Raw genomic sequence first — 17,972 nt, 5'->3', positions numbered from 1 at the left:
CTAAAAGAAAAAAAAAGGATAATAAAGCCAGTATTTAATTTTTTTATCTTTGGAGTGCCAGTATAAAATAACAGAAAACAAAGTAAATTCCATAAAATACAACATATATAGTTTACCAACTAAAAACTGGGTAACTGTGTACAGGAGTTGTGTGAGCCAAGGGATGGTCGTAGCTCTGCTGCGAGTAGAGACTCCGCTGTTATTCTCGTCAGATCGTCTCGCGCAGTGAACAAAATTTTGTTGTTAGTTGAGGCTTCATGGCCATTGCCCACTTTGAGGAGCATTAGGCCAAATAGGAAGATAGAACAAGAAGACAAAAGGCAGGAGATAAGGCGACTGATCTAGGGAGCCAGGCGGTCAGTCAGCATGAATTAAAAGTCTCTCAGATCGGCAAGACATATCACCTACCCCCTAATAATCAGGCTTGATGGAACCCCCTCACCAGGTAGTCCACCCGGAGAAGATTGTAGAGGTCTTGTAGGTCAATTCTACGAACTGGTACGACCGGGTGTGGGAACAGAGGGTCAGGAGGTATCGGTAATCAGGCATATCGAGCCGAATTGTAGAGGCCTTGAGTGGAGGGCGAGATGGGCCACCCCCTGCACCTGAAGGAGGGGAGGACCAAACGGCATCCACCTCGGCTGAGGAGTCAGTCAGCACCTCCTCGGCTATAGAAGCGGAGTCGAAAGGCAAGTCTGCCCCCTCCCCCCAGTCACTGGCAACTGGTGGTCGACGCCAGGAGGGTCGAGAGCTTTGTCTGTGGACTGATCTGGAACTGGGTCGGTGATTGATGATGGACAACTTTTCCGATTTAAATGGGCGTCAAGCAGAAGCCGCTTCCATGGGGTCTTGGGGGAAGCCATAGGCTGCGGCTGTCGAGCTTGACCGTCTCAACGATAACAGGAGGCTGGATGCATGTCACAGGCAAAGCACTCAGGGATGACAAGGTGGGGAAGCCCATTCTCCTCAAAGATCTTGGGGAGAAGAATGTGCGGTACCCCTTGTCACCCCCACAAAAGCCACGTACTTCTTGACAATGGTGCTAACATCTCCAGAACTCTCAGGAACCCTGGCCTGATGTCCCCGGGCTAAGCTGTGCCTCCATGCACGGGTGAACCCTGCATGGCTGCACCCCCCAGTCCTGTAACATCCCTGGCCTCAGGACCCTTAGGAGTCTCAAAGATGGCAAACTCCACTGCCTAACCATCCCCGAAAGTTTGTTATAGATGCCCTGAAAATGGTGCAACTGCAGCTCGGCTGTGCACAAATGCATCAGTGCCAGTGGCCTGTTGCTTGATGAACCAGTACCCTGCCCTGCAGTTGACCCAAACCACGGTCCCCTTGATCGGCAACACAGGCATGGATCGTCTATGAAAATTCCCCCTCAGTGGGTCAGAGTCTTGAGCAGGACAGCCTGAACAAAATTCTTTTTTTTTTTTCGTTTTTTTTCGGTATAATGGCTATCTGCCATAAAGTTAGCCATTAAGCCAGACAGTGAACAAAATTCGAAAATTTCTACTGGTTATAAGGTGGCTTTCTGAGTCACAGTGGTTTCGAACAGCTGAGTAGGATGGTTTCATGACGGAAAGTCCTATCCTATGAAACCTTCCTTGATGCTTGGCAATTCCGGTAGCTAGATGGTACTTGATCTGACCAATATGGGCTGCATTACAACAACCACACTTAAACTGATACACCATCTAGGACTGCAGGACATCTGGAACATGGTCATTAAACATGAAGCACTAAGACAGGTTTAGGGGAGATTTAAATACCACGCTCAACGATATCTGCGGATAAAAGTCGTGAATTTGTTTATTTGTTACGTTAAAAAATTTTATTTAGGACTTAAGTAGGGTACTGCAAAATTTAGCTTTCTCAACAGTATGAGTTACTTTGAAAGTAGTAGTCCTTAGCTTAGTTAGCTGTATTCCGATACACTTGTTTATAGATCTACTTGGGAAACCATTTTGTTACAAGGTTTTCCTCAAATACTGTAGCTCATTATGCGGAGAAAAATATGTGGAACGCAAATTATAGGCACTAGTCACTAAAGTTAGAATTAAGTTACGTTTATACTGGAGGGGAACGTTAGAATTAAATTTAGTAGTTAATCACGTATATGTTGGTTTCCTGTATACTGACGTCGCAAAAGTTCCTTGTGTCCTTTCTGTACAAATATCTAAAACGGGATGTTTCTTATCTTGCTCAGTTTCACATGTAAACTGAATATTTTCGTGTTTAGAATTTAAATAAATCAAAAACAATGACACATGAGAAGGGGAGCTAAAAATGACAAATGTGTAATCCACGTTGCATTGGATATAAAGTGGTTTAATGTGGGTAGGGCAACCCTGTAGCCATCTACTGTAGATTTGTCGTGAGCCAAAAAAGCATTAGCAAGGCTGAGGCCAAGTGGATTTGCCATAGGTATTCCTATGACATGCTTAAAGTAGGAACCACTAAAAATATAATAGCAGTCTTGCTCTGACAGTGAGAGCAGTCTATGAAACTGATTCTTATTTTATCCTCCAATGCTGCTGGTTTCTTTAAACAAGTTATCGTCACAGATATCCACGGTCTCATTTGTCGTGAAGGTTGAATTCCACATTCACTGTCCACCACCCAAACTACTCGTGTTTACTACCGCACTGCACTAGTCATCACTGTTCGAGTATTTTGTTCATAATAACAGATTAGGATATTTGCTTCATTAAAAAAAAAAAATCCATGTTACAGGTGTTCTCACCTCAAGGAAACCTGGGGGATCACCTGGCCATAGGTTCCTACACTTGCTTGGTTAAAAAGCCTGTTTGTGGCACAACATCAAAGAAGCTTGGGTAAAGTTGGGTAAATATAGTCATTTTAAACTGCTAAACTGAACAGTTACTTTCAACTACAGTAACTGTTACTTTTAGATAACATAGTTTATGTGATGTTGTGGGTTGCTGGTGGGGTGGGAGGGAGCTTTTGCGGCTGGCTGTGCATTCAGTTAGAGGTAAAATTAGTATATCAGTATGGAAATACTCATATGTCATGAAAAGTCCATCATTTTGGCAACTCTTTGAATCTTCAGAACCGGTTAGAATGGTTCTTAAGTTTATATTACTGCTTAACCCTTTGAGGTTCTCGGCCGTCAGCCGATTGTGTCTGTGCCAGATTCAGCGGGTCGCACATAGAGTGCGCTGTCGCACAGTGATATTTGTACTTAATTGACCACTGTACATTTACTTTTTTTTGGCAGACCAATGAATTTGGTAAGTTTTAAACCTGAATAGTTGCTCTTTATCGTAGTATGGTTGAAAAAGGTAAATACGATAGCTAAAAGGCCAATAGGACGAGTAGAAGTTAGCCAAAAAGGAAAAATCGCACACCTTTCCATAGAAAAATATTTGTAAAAAAAAGTATTTGAGTTACCTGAAATTTGATAGCACCATGTCAATCTGCAGTAAATTCCCTTCCTATTGATATACAGGTTATGGCAATTTATGTTAGTTTTCACAGTGAAAAGTGAAAGTAAAGTGATAAGAAAATAAAGTGATAAGGAAAATATCCATGATGGTAATACCGATATTATTCATGGTAAAAGTCAATTTATTATGCACATCTTTCTGATGTACTCGTCACTGTAAAAACAAATAGTTGGAAAAGGATGAAGAGGATAGTGTATGTGGAAAAAGGCCAGATAGGAGATGGAAAGCATGCAAGGAAAAAGTATTGTTTTGTATGACTCGAGTTCGGGTCATCAGAATCTTTAAGGTTGGATTTACGATGACGCGAAATTGTGTCGTCGGAATCTCAAAGGGTTAATAACTAACGTATGGTATAGGTGAACGTATTGTGTGAACAACTAATCACAATAAAACACATGATTTAACGTAAGTGTTATAATTTTGGTGGTAGGTGCGGGCATTCACCATCCACTCCATGTAGTGCTGCTCTCGGGTGACTGCCCTTTCCTCTCTTCCTTCCTTCCTTCCTTCTTCTTCTGTCTTTCTTTCTTTCATTCTTTCCTCTTCCTTCTGTCTATGGGTGACTCTACACTGAGTGACAAGATAAATGGTTTCCTGCACACCAGGAAACCATTTACCAAGCTGGATGGTAACCAAATGACCAAATTAAGACGTTCCACTCGGATTAAGCCTGTGCAGGTTTATAACTAAAGCGTGGTTGAGGTTTCTTGTTTACGTAATGCCACTCAGGGATGAGTAAGGATGGTCACTCTCATCTTAAATGTCAGGACGAACTTGCCTAGCCACGAGCTCCTACATTCCTCATGGGGCAACACAGGATTAGATGATGATGATAATGATGGTGATGGTGATGATGAATATAACTGCAGTAATTAACAACTCAGTTTGTCAAGTTATGTGTTTATTTATTTATTTATTTGTACTATTTACGTACCCTAAGGCTGTCTTATTTATGCTGTATTCTATTAAACTTTTTCCAACGTCTGCCACGTAAAATATTATAAAGCGAATGTGCCTTAGTGACCCATTCATTTACTTCCTTTAAGTCCATAAAAAGCGTCAGCATTTAAGGGCCAGTGCTTCTGTAATTATGTACAATTTAAAGTATACTTGTATTTCTATGGAAGTATAATAAAAAAAAAATCTGTCTGTGATGTGTGGTAGATGACTGCACTGATGCTTGGATATGTGATACTAGCACTGTAAGTATTTATGGCAAAATATTAGTATTTTAAATAGCCCCATAAGAAAGTGAGTGAGTGTGCTGTGCAACTAGAGGAACAGATTTCTTCATCTGTGTCATAAGTCACATGATGGCAAGAATTTCCTGTATTGACTACAGTGATTTATGTCACCAGCTGCAGACAGAGTGCGGCTCAGACCAGTTCACGTGTGCCAGTGGTCGGTGCATCCCATGTCTTTCAAGTGTAATGGCAATAATGACTGTGGTGATAACAATGACGAACGCGACTGCCCACCGGATAGTTCAACAATATAAACGCCTGTTTTGTGTGTAGACAGACAATATTGAATTATGCCTGAGATACGAAGATGTAAATCCAGTGAAGACCCATGTAGTATATGTACCGTTAACTTTTGGGACGCCTTCGCGCCCATTTGTCATGGTTGGGGTGATAAACCTTCACTCTTAGTTCATACTTGTGTATATGCAATACATGGATCAAGAGTACAAATAATCAGTCATATAGGTTAATAGATAGGTAGATAGACAGATACATACATACATATAGATAGATGGAGAGATAGATACATATACATATACATCTATCTATCTATCTATCTATCAATCTATCTATCTATCTATATTTGTATAAATATAGATAGATAGATAGATAGACAGATAGATACTCGGGTAGAATAATACTACTGCTTGTGACGTGTGGAATGACGAAAACACACATGAATGTGGTGTATTGCCCTGTAACACAAAAGGTTGCTAAAGACGCTCGAAACACCAACACTTATACTTGTTCACTTAACTCAGGAAACAGACATCTCTGTTTTTGACATGTGAAGCACGAATAAAGACACCTGCAGGGTGTAGGGGTTGATATGAACTCGATCATGCGTATCAAAAATGACGTTATCACTGATGTCGCTATAAGAATAAACAACACAATGGAACCCCATCCGCTTACCTCCGACATACCCTTGTTCTCCTCATCCCATCCCATTTCATCCCAGCCAACCATCATAAACCCAAGAGAGACTGGGCTGGTAATGAAAATGGTTCATACACAGACACAGAGGACTCTAAGCTGATAAAAATTCCTGACGAAACAGAAAGGATATTGTTTAGAAAGAGTGGAGCAAGTTGTCCAGTGACAGAATTGGTGCTTGTTTGATTGGTAGCTTGAAGGACTGACTAGGAATGCATGACCGCACAGGGTTTTGTATAAAAATTTTAACGGTACAAGGAGCCCATCCTCAGGCAGACATTACAAAAGTTTGGTAATCAGATATTTGTACATAGGACGTTCCTGGGACGCTTGTCGTGTTTATTGGTGGTTGGCTGCCCTCCTTTATGGCACTGACCTGACCTGATGATCCTACCTTGATTTTACCCCTCTTTTTCTTAAACTTACTTGCCCCCTTTCCCCCGTTGCATTTGGTGAGGTCAAAGCTACGCCTGCCGCAGTGTTTTACCAAGACATGAAATCATCCCAATGACTACTCGTTTGCATTATACATGTACACCCTAGTGCATGTTAATTGAAATAACTATACACTCAAGACAGGATATCAAATACGTCAAACTTCATCCATCGTTTTATTACACATTCATAAATATTGATATTTCAGTATGGGATATGACCTCGGTTCTTGAGAAGCATTTTGACATGAGCTGGCATAGAATCCACTAATTCTGAGCAATCACTAGTGATTTTAGGGCCCCTGTACCACACTTCAATCAGGGCCTGAATCAGCTTCTCTTTCCTTGTACAGTCCATACCACGGAGGCGCTACTTGCAGATTGACCACAGAGTCGCTATCGGGTTTAACTCTGGAGAGTTGGCAGGCCATTCCAGCATCTCAGTCTTTTTCGTATTCATAAAGGTTTTCACTATTATCGATGTGTGCTTGGGGATAAGTCCTGCTGAAAGATGCCAGTCCCAGTAAATGTCTTTTCTAGTTGTGGAACCACTCTCTTCTGAATAACTTCGATGTACTGTGGTGATCGCATCATGCCTTCGACTGGATGCAAGCTTCCGACCCCGTAACAGCTGAAACATCCCCCAGACATTTTCTTCTGAGGGTGTTTCACGGACTGATCGATATGAGCCTCACGAAGCTTCTCTCCTGTTGATCTCCGTACATGCAGACTTCTATGGTCCTAGACCAAGAAATAACTTTTATCGCTGAACAGCACCTTTCTCTACTGCTCCTTTGTCCAGTTTTTGAACTTCAGGGCCCATTTGTACCGTTTCTTTTGCATGGTCTCCGTGAGGAGTTGCTTCTTAACAGGCCAACTAGTTTTTCGGCCGACTTTTAGCAGTCGTCTTCGGACAGTGAACGAACTCACTTTTATACCTGTATCTTCCAGGTCTCTCTTCACGGCGTCGCTGGTCTTCCAAGGGTCTTTTTGGCTCTCTCTTACTGCGTAAACATCTTCCTCTTAGGGCCACACTCCCCTTCCGGTTCGGTGAGATCGTACCAGTCTCATTCATCAACTTGACGATACGACTCATGGTTGCAGGACTGACTCCGGCTATGCTTGCAATTTTTCTATGGGTCTTTCCCGTGTGTTCTCTCAATGTTATGATCTTCGTACGTTTTCGTGGCGTTACATTCATCACATCACTCATGTACATACAACTCAATCAGTATCTGAAACAGTGGTGATATTTCAATGTAATGCTTTGGTCAACCTGGAAATTCGTTGAAACTTGTGCATAACTCATAATTTGGACCCATGTCAATCGAAATAAGTAAGCAATCTTTATATTAGCAAACATACGGACATAATGATCGAATGGGACACAAGAGTATATATTTACCGGCTTGTTTTAATCAATTTGCACAAGGGTGTATGTGCTGCCTCTAAAGTTTTTCTCATCTTCTTATATAACCCTTTATTAAACATCGTAGATTTGTCATATTCTTAGATGCAGGCATGGATCCACAATATGTGGAGGACTAGGATAACTGAATTGCTTTGCCTGACCACAACTACGTTATGTTCCGTTAGTGTTTTCGTAAGACCTCCCATACATACTTATGGCCAAACGTTATCGGTATATTTACATTATTTCCCCTCTATCCTTTATTAGCTGACTGATCTTTACCCCTGATAAAGCAGCAAATCTTAGTTCGGCATTTCGTCAAAAGTCACCATTATGGAAGCATTGCCTAAGTTTGATGCGGATATCTTTCACTCTCATTATTGTATACTCATATTATAACCTCTATTACTCGTCATTATCATTTCTGCTTTATTTTTCAGATTTATAAGCCAACCTTCAGGATAGCACAACTCCTTAAATGCCTTTATTGTGTATTTACACGCCTCCTTCAGGAATTTTTTAACACCCATCCTAAAAGCCCTCAGGAAGGTGGAGGCAGATTAATTCGTGAGAAATCAGGGAAGGGAAATGTTTCAGATGATAGGCCCCACACACACACACACACACACACACACACACACACACACACACACACACACACACACACACACACACACACACACACACACGCGCGCGCGCCCACTTATCACGTTTTCAAGACATGAGCCCAGGTGTTTATAACTTGAAATAATTTTAAAAATCGGTGGGAGTGAAAAAGAAGGATGAAAAGGCATGAGTAGATGAAGATGAGAGAATGGATACAGGTCAAGGTTATGCAAGACAGGAAAAGGGATGAACATTGTGGCGTAGGGAGAAGTGAAGGAAAGTGGAGGCGATGGTGGAGAATGAAACTAGCAGCGGTGGGAGAAGAAGATGCACACAAAAGCTAATTAACACTCCTAAAAGGGAAATGTACAGTTTTCACTCTTTCTTCTTGATGTTATTCATTTTACCAAGGATAGTTGCTATGCCTTCCCACCTTTCTTTCAGAGACCATTGGTATAAAATTTCATTTATATTTTCCTAAGCCTGGTATCTTCGAAGACGTTTCTTAAGATTTCGGATATAAGCCCGCAATAAGATTTTGTAAACCGCAAGGTATAAAACGTCACGCGCGTAACCAACAGAAGGCAGGCAGGTAACCATCAGATGTAGAAACAACCTTCACAATAGGCACACTCGTTTTGTTTGGCTCTGACTGCAATTTTGGTACAAGGCAGCTTATATCTGGTTATGCCCATTTGCCTGTTACGTTTGTTCGAGAGAAAATGGATCCTTTTCTTAGTCTAAAAAAGGGATTCTGTGACAGAAGCAAGCATCAAGAAATTTCAGGCATCTGCCCGGAATGTTGCCTCTCCAATCAAAACTACATTATTACAGCACAAACTTCAATGGGGATATGGGAGTAGGAAACTGGGATTGTACAGCATGTAGATGCGGGTGGTAGGGGAAGGGGAACAGGAACAACTCATTCACTACTAGGGATGGACTCCACAGCAGCGCATAAGCCTAACTCAGTCATCGACTTCACTCACAATGATCTCTTGGTGTAGATGGATCCTCCACTCCAGGCAACGCTCAACAGAACGATCGATTTGTTCCAGCCATGAGCTTATTGTGTTTGTTTTGATGTGTTCCGTTCCTGGTTGACTCTTTCAGATATTACCCTCTGAAAAAGGCTAACCTCAGGAAAACATATCACGTGCCCATATATACAAAGTTGACATTTCCTTTTTTATGCGAGGAAGAAGGAACTAAAAGCTAGATGCCCGGAAAACAGTTCCTTCCAAGAGAGAAAAAAAAAAAAACAATACAAGAGAGAGCCAAATTCAAGATCCGTTCACTTCGAGATGCCTGGATACACTGCGTTTGAAAGACTGGAGATCATAGGAAGTAGATATACAGACAGAGGGAGACAGTTCCAGAGTTGACCTGTTGCATTAATGAAGGACTGGGAGTAAAAGTTAACTCTTGCATTAGAGAGTTGGATAGAAAAGGGATGAGAGTTTGTTGCTAGACGGGTGCTACGCACCCGTCGTAGAGGTGGACGGATGCAAGCAGACTGTTCAAAGGAGCAGTGACCATGGAAGTAGCGATAGAAAAGAGATAAAGAGGCACCAGTGCAAGGAAGAGACAGAGGTTGAAGGGAGCCACTAAGAGGAGGAGAGTTAATGAGACAAAAGGCCTTTGACTCCACCCCATTGAGAAGAGCCGTATGTGGGGTACCTCCCCACACATGAGAGTTGTACTCTACAAAGGGGCAAATAAAACCCGTGTATAAAGTCAACAACTATGCAGGGGTAAAGAAAGTATGGAGTTGGCTTAGCACACCCAGTCTCTTGGAAGCATTTTTTACAAGAGATGTAATGCGATCTTTCCGAGATAAATCCTGAGTGGATGAAACCTCAAGCATGTTCAAGGATGATGCAGGATTGAACTGAATGTTATTAAACATTAGTGGGTACTCCTGTGGAAAATTTTGTCAGGTTAATAGGTGTAAAAACTGAGTCTTTGACGCATTAAAAACAACCAGATTATTTTTACCCCAGTCAGAGATACAAGCCAAGTCAGACATCAGGTGAGCCATAGTCTCACCGCTTGTTTGTTGAAGTAACTGCTGAGATGGACGTTGCGGGAGCCGAATGGATAGGTGCAGGGTGGAATCATCAGTGTACGAGTAGATAGGGTTAGATGTACAGCTTCGATCACTGATGAATAAAAGGAAGAGATTTGGTGATAGGATAGAGCCCTGAGGAACACCACTGTTGATAGATCTAGGAGATGAACGATGAACCGTCTACAACAGTGGCAACAGAACGACCAGAAAGGAAGCTGTAGGTGAAGGCATAGTTAGAAGGATAGAAACCGTAAGAGGGCAGTTTGGAAATTAATGATTTATGCCAGACTCGATCGAAAGCCTTTGAGATGTCAAGTGCAATGGCAAAGCTTTCGCCAAAGTCCCGAAAAGAGGATGACCAGGAGTCTGAAAGATAGATGAGAAGATCGCCAGTGGAGTGTCCCTGACGGAACCCATACTGACGATCAGAAAGAAGATTGTGATAGGAAAGATGCTTTAAACTTTTTTGTTAAGAATCAACTCGAAAACATTTGAGACAGAGGTTGTTAAAGTAACTGGACGATTGTTACAGAGTTGGGAATGGTCATCCTTCTTTGGGACTGACTGAACGAGAGCAAACTTCCAGCCAGAAGGAGAGGTACAAGTTGAAAGACAAAGCAAAAGAGTTTACCCACGCAGGGTGTAAGCACAGAAGCACAGTTCTTGAGGACAACAGGAGGAACTCCATCAGGCCCATATGCCTTGTTAGTATTGAGGCCAATGATGTCAGAAAATACATCAGCTGAAGAAATTTTAATGTCAGCCATGAGGAAGTCAGAGGGGGGATGTGATGGAGGAACAGCACCGGAATCGTCTAAGGTGGAATTGGAGGAGAAAGTCTGAGCGAAGAGATCTGCTTTTTCAGTAGAAGAAATAGCTGCAGAGGCATCAGAGTAGAAAAGAGGAGGGAAGGATGATGAGGTATAATTGTTAGAAAGGTTTTTGGTAAGGTGCCAGAAGGAGCTGGAAGAATTTGACTTGGGAAGTTGAGAGCATTTAGTACGGAAGAAATTATTTTTAGCAGAGTTAAAAACAGACTTAGAACAATTCCGGGCAGAAACATACAAAAAAAAAAAAAAAAAAAATGTGATTCAGGGGTGGGTTGGCTCTGGTACCCTTTATAGGCCCTCTCCTTGTTGTGGACAGCATTAAAACACGCGTGATTAAACCAATGCTTTCTTGCGTTAGTCAGAGGATATGAGAAAGGAATGTATGTTTCCATGCTTGAGAGAATAACCTCCGTAATGCACAAGGCACACTCAGATGGCTTCCGGCCATGGGAGCAATAATCATTCCAGGGAAAATCAAAGAAGTACTGCCTGAGCGGCCTCCCAATCCGCAGCTCCAAAGTGCCACAGTCAACGTTTCTTTGGAGGGTCCACAGGCCGTACTGGAGCGATAGGACAGGTTAAGGTGATAAGGTTGTGACCGGGTGAGCCCAACGGAGAGAAAAGATTAACAGTGTAAGCAGAAGGATTAGTTGTGAGGAAGAGGTCAAATATGTTGGAGCTCTCTCCAAGGCGGTCAGTGATACGGGTAGGGTGCAGTACAAGGTGCTCTAGGTCATTAAGGATAGAAAAGATGTAGGTTTGTTCACCATTGTTCACCAGGTGGATCAGTGAAAGGAGAAGAGAACCAAAGGTGGTGTTGAACATTCAAATCTCCTAGAATGGAGACTTCAGAGAAAGGAGAAATGGATAGAATGTGTTCGATCATAGAAGTAAGACAGTCGAAGAATTTTTGACTGTCAGTAGAATTTGGGGATAAGTAAACGGCACAGATATATTTAGTCAGAGAATGACAGGGCGGCCGAAGCCAGAGAGTAGAGAATTCAGAAAAATCAAGTTCAGGAACACGAGAGCAAGATAAGTCGTTGTGTACATATACACAACAGCCACCTTTGGCTTTGAAATGAGTATAAAGAAACTAGGAGGATATAGAAAAGGGTTTGCTGTCAGTTACCTCAGACAGCTGAGTCTCGGTTAAAAAAAGGAGAGGTGGTGTTCAACAGAAAGTTAGAGGAAAGGCCGCGAATGTTGCAGAAATGAAGAAGTGAGTCAGACAGTGGTTCCAGGCGCTCGTTGAGTCGTCACCTGGAGAGGGGAGGATGGTGGGGGCATTTATGCCCCCCCCCCCGGGACTCCGAGGCATGGTTAATGTGCCTCATTTTCATTTTTTAATTTTGAAAAGGAAGTGTAGTGTGTACTGTGCATGTACATTGGTGTTTAAATATAGAGAAACTTGTATTGGAGAGCATGCTGGCCTACTCTCTGTTTTAGTGAAACATTGAAAAAGTTCAGCAAAGGGGGATGGTCAGGAACTAGTCCCGAGGGCTGATGAAACGAGAGCTCCAGCTCTCCCTGTCATTAGCTTTCCATCCACCTTGGGAGTACTGCCCTGCTCAACTGGTGCTACAGTCTACTCCTAGTATTCACGTATTATGCCGGTAATATGCTACAACATGGGCTCGTGTAGTAATTGCTCATTACACACTCACTCGGTCACACCCATGATATCCCACGATCATGTGATGGCACGTAGTACCAAAGAAACTAAGCTGACACTGAAATATTGTTTCATGTCTATGTCGCATAGCCATAATTATACAAAGAGAACAATCGCCCTGTAGATGCTAGTCGTTGCTCTTCTCCACAAATAACAACACCACTCAAACTGAGTGAGTCCATGAAACTAATGTCAGACCAATGTGGCAGAAGATCTCATCCCCTTGACCCATCATTTTTATAGATCTCACTGACAATGTAAGGGAAACTCTCCAAGACCCCTATGTCCTCACCACTTGCCTGAACAAACTGCTTTTTTATCTAACAAGCTACCGATTGCTTGGAAACTTTTATACTCAGTGGCTTTGTCTCATCGACAGGAGCACTCGGGAATGACTGCAGCGACTTTGCAGGATAACTGAATAATCAGGAAAGTCAGGGTCAGAAATCATAAAACCAGTAAAGTGAGCTTTCTGAACTCATCTATGAGCAAGCGAGTGCAGTGTTATCACAATTTCCCTCTATTATGAAATTACTGGCGGAATCTCCGACATTTCATTGCTAGATTTTATGCCAAAAACATAGTGTTAAGACGGATAATCTTTTTTAAATTTGATTTCGTAATTTGTGGCGTTAACCGATTAGACGCGAACACTCCCTTGGAAAACTTGGGATTCCAAGGGTTTCCTACGCTTTTATGGGAGAGTTTTTAGTTGACAGAAATAATTACTAAATGAATAAACCACATGTAGAAAGAATTCAAACTCTACTTCTCATAGCCTAAGAGTATAGTTATTAGCTTCAGCTTAGCGTGACTGTTGGGTCAGGCTGGACCGAGTTGGGTCGGGCTGCTCATTTCCAAACTTAACTGTGAGTAAACATCGCTTGCTCGCTTGTAATCATCAGTTAATACTCCACAGTGACTACTGTCCAAAGCCTGGTACCCAGTTCATACACAAGGTGAAACGTGAGGGGACAAGGATAGCATACTGTATATTATACAGATTCAAATGCTTGCTTGAGATAGATATAGGTTTCAAGGATAGGCTCCTAAAGCACAACAGAGCCTAGAGAAGTTTAAACGCCTCTTAGGCGTGAATCCAGGTTGTTCATATTTCTGAAACTTTAACAAATGATTTTAGATTTACATCAAACTCTCATGAGGGAGAACCTTGCCTGGCGCATTAAACATTGTAACATTCAGGTAAATACTGCAGGCATGTTGGTTTCCTTTAGCTTTTTAGACAGGATGACCAAACTCTTTTGTCCAGTTAGAAGGTGAGATACCATTCAGTTGAAAGACTTCCATGACCGCTTGGAATCCTGCATCATGGCCTTGCCCCCTCTTTGATAAGTTCTACAGGCATGCCTCTTTTTAACCTGTCAACTGGCTTCTTCATTTCGTCTAGAGAATGAATGGCTACTTGCCACTAGAAATTCTCCACCGAAGGACTCTGACCTATACAGCTGGAACAACATCAAATCTAAATTAGATAATTATTTATGTCCCGTTAGAAAATAAAAAATAATCTGTTTGTGACATGAGTAAGGAAAATTATGACTAGCATAAGCTATGTTCATTAAAAAAAAAAAAAAAAAAAACTGGTGACGTGTGCAAGCAAAACTGTGGCTAACATGACATCATGGATCCTATCTGTGATATGTTATACACAGATCACAGCAAGAACTCGTAGGTTTAGTGTGAGGATTGAAAATATGTGAGGGCAACACTGTACAAGTATTCATAGGGTGGTATTCATTGCAAGATCAGTGTTGGCATCTGCATTTCCTTTAAGTACAGGTTTCCATTCTTGATCACAGTCTGTTTTGTCATCATCTCCAGAGGGATTGTGATACCCACCAATTCAAGTGTGCCAATAACCGATGCATCGCAGAGGGATTTAAGTGTGACGGTGACGATGACTGTGGCGACAATAGTGACGAGACTGACTGCCCACCGGTAAGTAAGTCATTACAGATACCGAATCCTGGAATGTAGAGGGAGAGTATGGATCAGTTCGATTTAAAGATCATCCAAATAGAAATTTGTTTGTAAATTGTGGGACATCAATTAATAAACTTGATTATGAAAGGTGAAACATACACTCACTAGTCTGTGATATACTGATATTAAATATGGATACCAGTTATTGACATGGAACAGAAAATTATGTAATTATGTTAAAAAGAAAGCAGTTAAGATTTATAAATTATTAGACATTAAGGAAATTCAGTTACAATTAAAAGATTAGGAGTAGTCACCTTTGGGACTGGCTAAATGAGAGCTCCAAAAAGTATACGAGTTAGGTACATATCGACAAAGACGAAAGTGTTGATGAAAGTAATAGGAGGGACCCAATCAAAGTCCTTCGCATTATTTATATTGCGATCAGTCAGGATTTTAAGAACATTGTTTATGAAATAATTTAGCCTGACACTAGGAAACTGGAGGGGTAAGTGATGAAGAGACAGCAACAAGATCACCTGGGTAGAGATAAAGTCCAGAGTTTAGCTTTATCAGAGTTGGAAACAGCAATGTAGACATAAGACTGTGGAAAGAAAAAACATGTAATGTACTATGGTCTTTTCACCGCAAGAAGTCCGTTCAGGGTGGGGCCTACCTGGTGAATCACCTCTAGCGATGCTGTCAAATCAACCGTAGTACATGCCGCTCTCTCTCTTATTTCCCATCTAAGTGCTATTTGAAATTGTTTTTTATATTCTGTATATGGTAAAGGAAGCTATATTGTACATTGAGTATCACTTTTTAGAATTTTTAACAACGATTTGAATGAATTCTATGACACGCGGCAGGGTTTTTTTCCAATTTGCCACGCCGACGTCGGCGAGGGACCCAGGGTCAGAGAGAGGATTAGGCCTACAGGGGAAACCTCTTAGAAATAAAACGCGCCTAGACTTTTACCTCATAGGTGGTGTGGAAAAAATGTTGAAAATAAATAATAAATATATACAATATATACAATATATATATATATATATATTCTGTATATATATATAGATATATATATATATATATATATATATATATATATATATATATATAGAGAGAGAGAGAGAGAGAGAGAGAGAGAGAGAGAGAGAGAGAGAGAGAGAGAGAGAGAAAGAGAGAGAGAGAGGAAGGGAGAGAGAAACAGGTGGGATGGGGGTAGGTAGGGAGACAGAGTGATAATCCGACAATTGGTGGTCAAATTGGCAACGTCACACTCGGGGAAAGTCCAACTTCTGCCACACACTGAACGGACTTCTTGCTGCGAAAGGACCATAGAGTTTTCACGAAATGCAAAAATGGATGATATTAGTTTATGTTGGAAAAGTTATTGCACTGAGAAAAGATAAAGTTGATTCAAAAATGCAAAGAACGATGTGGCAAGAACACTGACAGAAATACAACATGCACGTGATTCTAAGGTAGATTGAACTATACAAGAACTTTTAAAATTCTTTTTTTTTTTTTTTTTTTTTTTTTTTTTTAAATCTTAGGTACCATTACGACAAGCAAGGTTCAACCTGGGATTTTTTTTAGAGTTTCTCAGATAAAAAGAAACATTTGCAAAACAGTCAGAAAGCCCTTGACCCGGATTCACAAACGGTCGCACGCTGTTGGCGCCTCCGTTACCGGTCGCGCCGCTCCCTTTCGGCATTACACCGGCATGCACAAACTGTGTCGGCCGCCATTTTTTGTCATAGTGTCTCCCTTTCGCTAAGGGTCCTCCAGACCACCCTTACAGGATCGTGATTCGGAAATAGAGGCACATTTTATCGATTACAATCATGACCTCCGACCAAAACAACTGTGAAATGTGCGACATGAAGGGAATGTACACGTACCTATGTACGTACCGTACTTACATACGCACCTGTGTACATGTGCGACATGAAGGGAATGTACACGTACCTATGTACGTACCGTACTTACATACGCATCTGTGTACATACGTCTGGATCTACGTACGTACTTACGTACACATCCACGTACATAATTACGTACGCATGCATTTGTTTATGTATGTACGTGCCTACCTATGCACCTGTATACGTACCTACGTACACGCCCATGCACGTATTTACATAAGCACCTATGTACGTACTAAAGCATTCATGTAACCTATGTACGTACTTACGTACGCCGGTATGTACGTGCTTATTGAAGAACATACATCCGTACGTCCTTGCGTAAGTATCCACGTACGTAAGTACGTACGCATGTACGTACGTAATTACGTACGCATGTGTTTATGTATGAACGTATGTATATGCCTACGAATGCACCCATGTACGTACTTACGTACGTACGTACATGTATACGTACTTATGTACACCACTATGCACGTATTTACGTACGCACCTATGTAGGTACTAATGCATTCATGTACGTACGCACGTATATACGTGCTTACGGAAGTACGTACGTACTTGCATAAGTATTTACTTACGTAAGTACGTACATTCGTAAGTATTCACGTACGTACTTCCCTAAGTATTCACGTACGTACTTACGTTAGTATTCACGTACGTACGTAGGTGTGTGCTTACATGAGCTGACGTTCGTACATAAGGATGTACTTATGTAAGTATTCACGTACGTACGTACGTACGTGAATACTTATATTCATATGTACGTAAATACCTTAGTCCGCCTTGGAATACATTTGTCCTTAAGTACGTACGTAATCACTTGCGTAAATGCATATGTACGTATATGTGTACAGTATGTACTTGTTTTGTGGGAAGAGGGAGGGAGAGAAGGAGGATGAGGAGAATGGGGGAGGGTGTGGTATGTTTAAATTCAGTCACGTGAGAGATCGGTGCCTGCTGATTGGTCGAGTAAATTTTCCCCAGAAATATCCCTGCTCGCTAAGGAAGAGACTTAGAAGGGAGCCAAATACAGCGTTTGTGAATCGCCCTTGAGGGGTGATCGTTGACTCCCGTACGACGTCGTGCGGCGCTGTCGCCCAGCAGCCTTTTGTGAATCCCCGGCCTTGTCCACAGAGGCAATCATCATACCAGGGAAAGTAATAATAATAATAATAATAATAATAATAATAATAATAATAATAATAATAATAATAATAATAATAATAATAATAATAATAATAATAAAATAACAATAACAACAACAACAATAATAATAATAATAATAATAATAATAATAATAAAAATAAGATAACAATAACAACAACAACAATAATGATAATAATAATAATAATAATAATAATAATAATAATAATAATAAAATAACCTGAACAACAACAATAATTCCCGGTGATCACCC

At 41.3% G+C, this 17,972-nt stretch overlaps 1 protein-coding gene across 1 annotated transcript in view; it reads left to right on the top strand.

The window, feature by feature from the left end:
* The window catches only part of LOC145413689 (uncharacterized), a 95,206-nt gene that overhangs the window by 30,738 nt on the left and 46,496 nt on the right, over positions 1-17,972 (top strand). The window contains exon 7 of the mRNA XM_080283344.1: positions 14,523-14,639. Coding sequence (XP_080139470.1) covers positions 14,523-14,639 — 117 coding nt within the window. The remainder of the gene's footprint in view (positions 1-14,522; positions 14,640-17,972) is intronic.

This window comes from Coenobita brevimanus, chromosome 97, assembly GCF_032717465.1.
Source record: "Coenobita brevimanus isolate Jiangsu-jjx chromosome 97, ASM3271746v2, whole genome shotgun sequence".
In the NCBI taxonomy this organism is placed as follows: domain Eukaryota; kingdom Metazoa; phylum Arthropoda; class Malacostraca; order Decapoda; family Coenobitidae; genus Coenobita; species Coenobita brevimanus.
The sequence above is the reverse complement of the archived record's forward strand: the minus strand, read 5'-3'. Positions and strand labels throughout refer to the sequence as shown.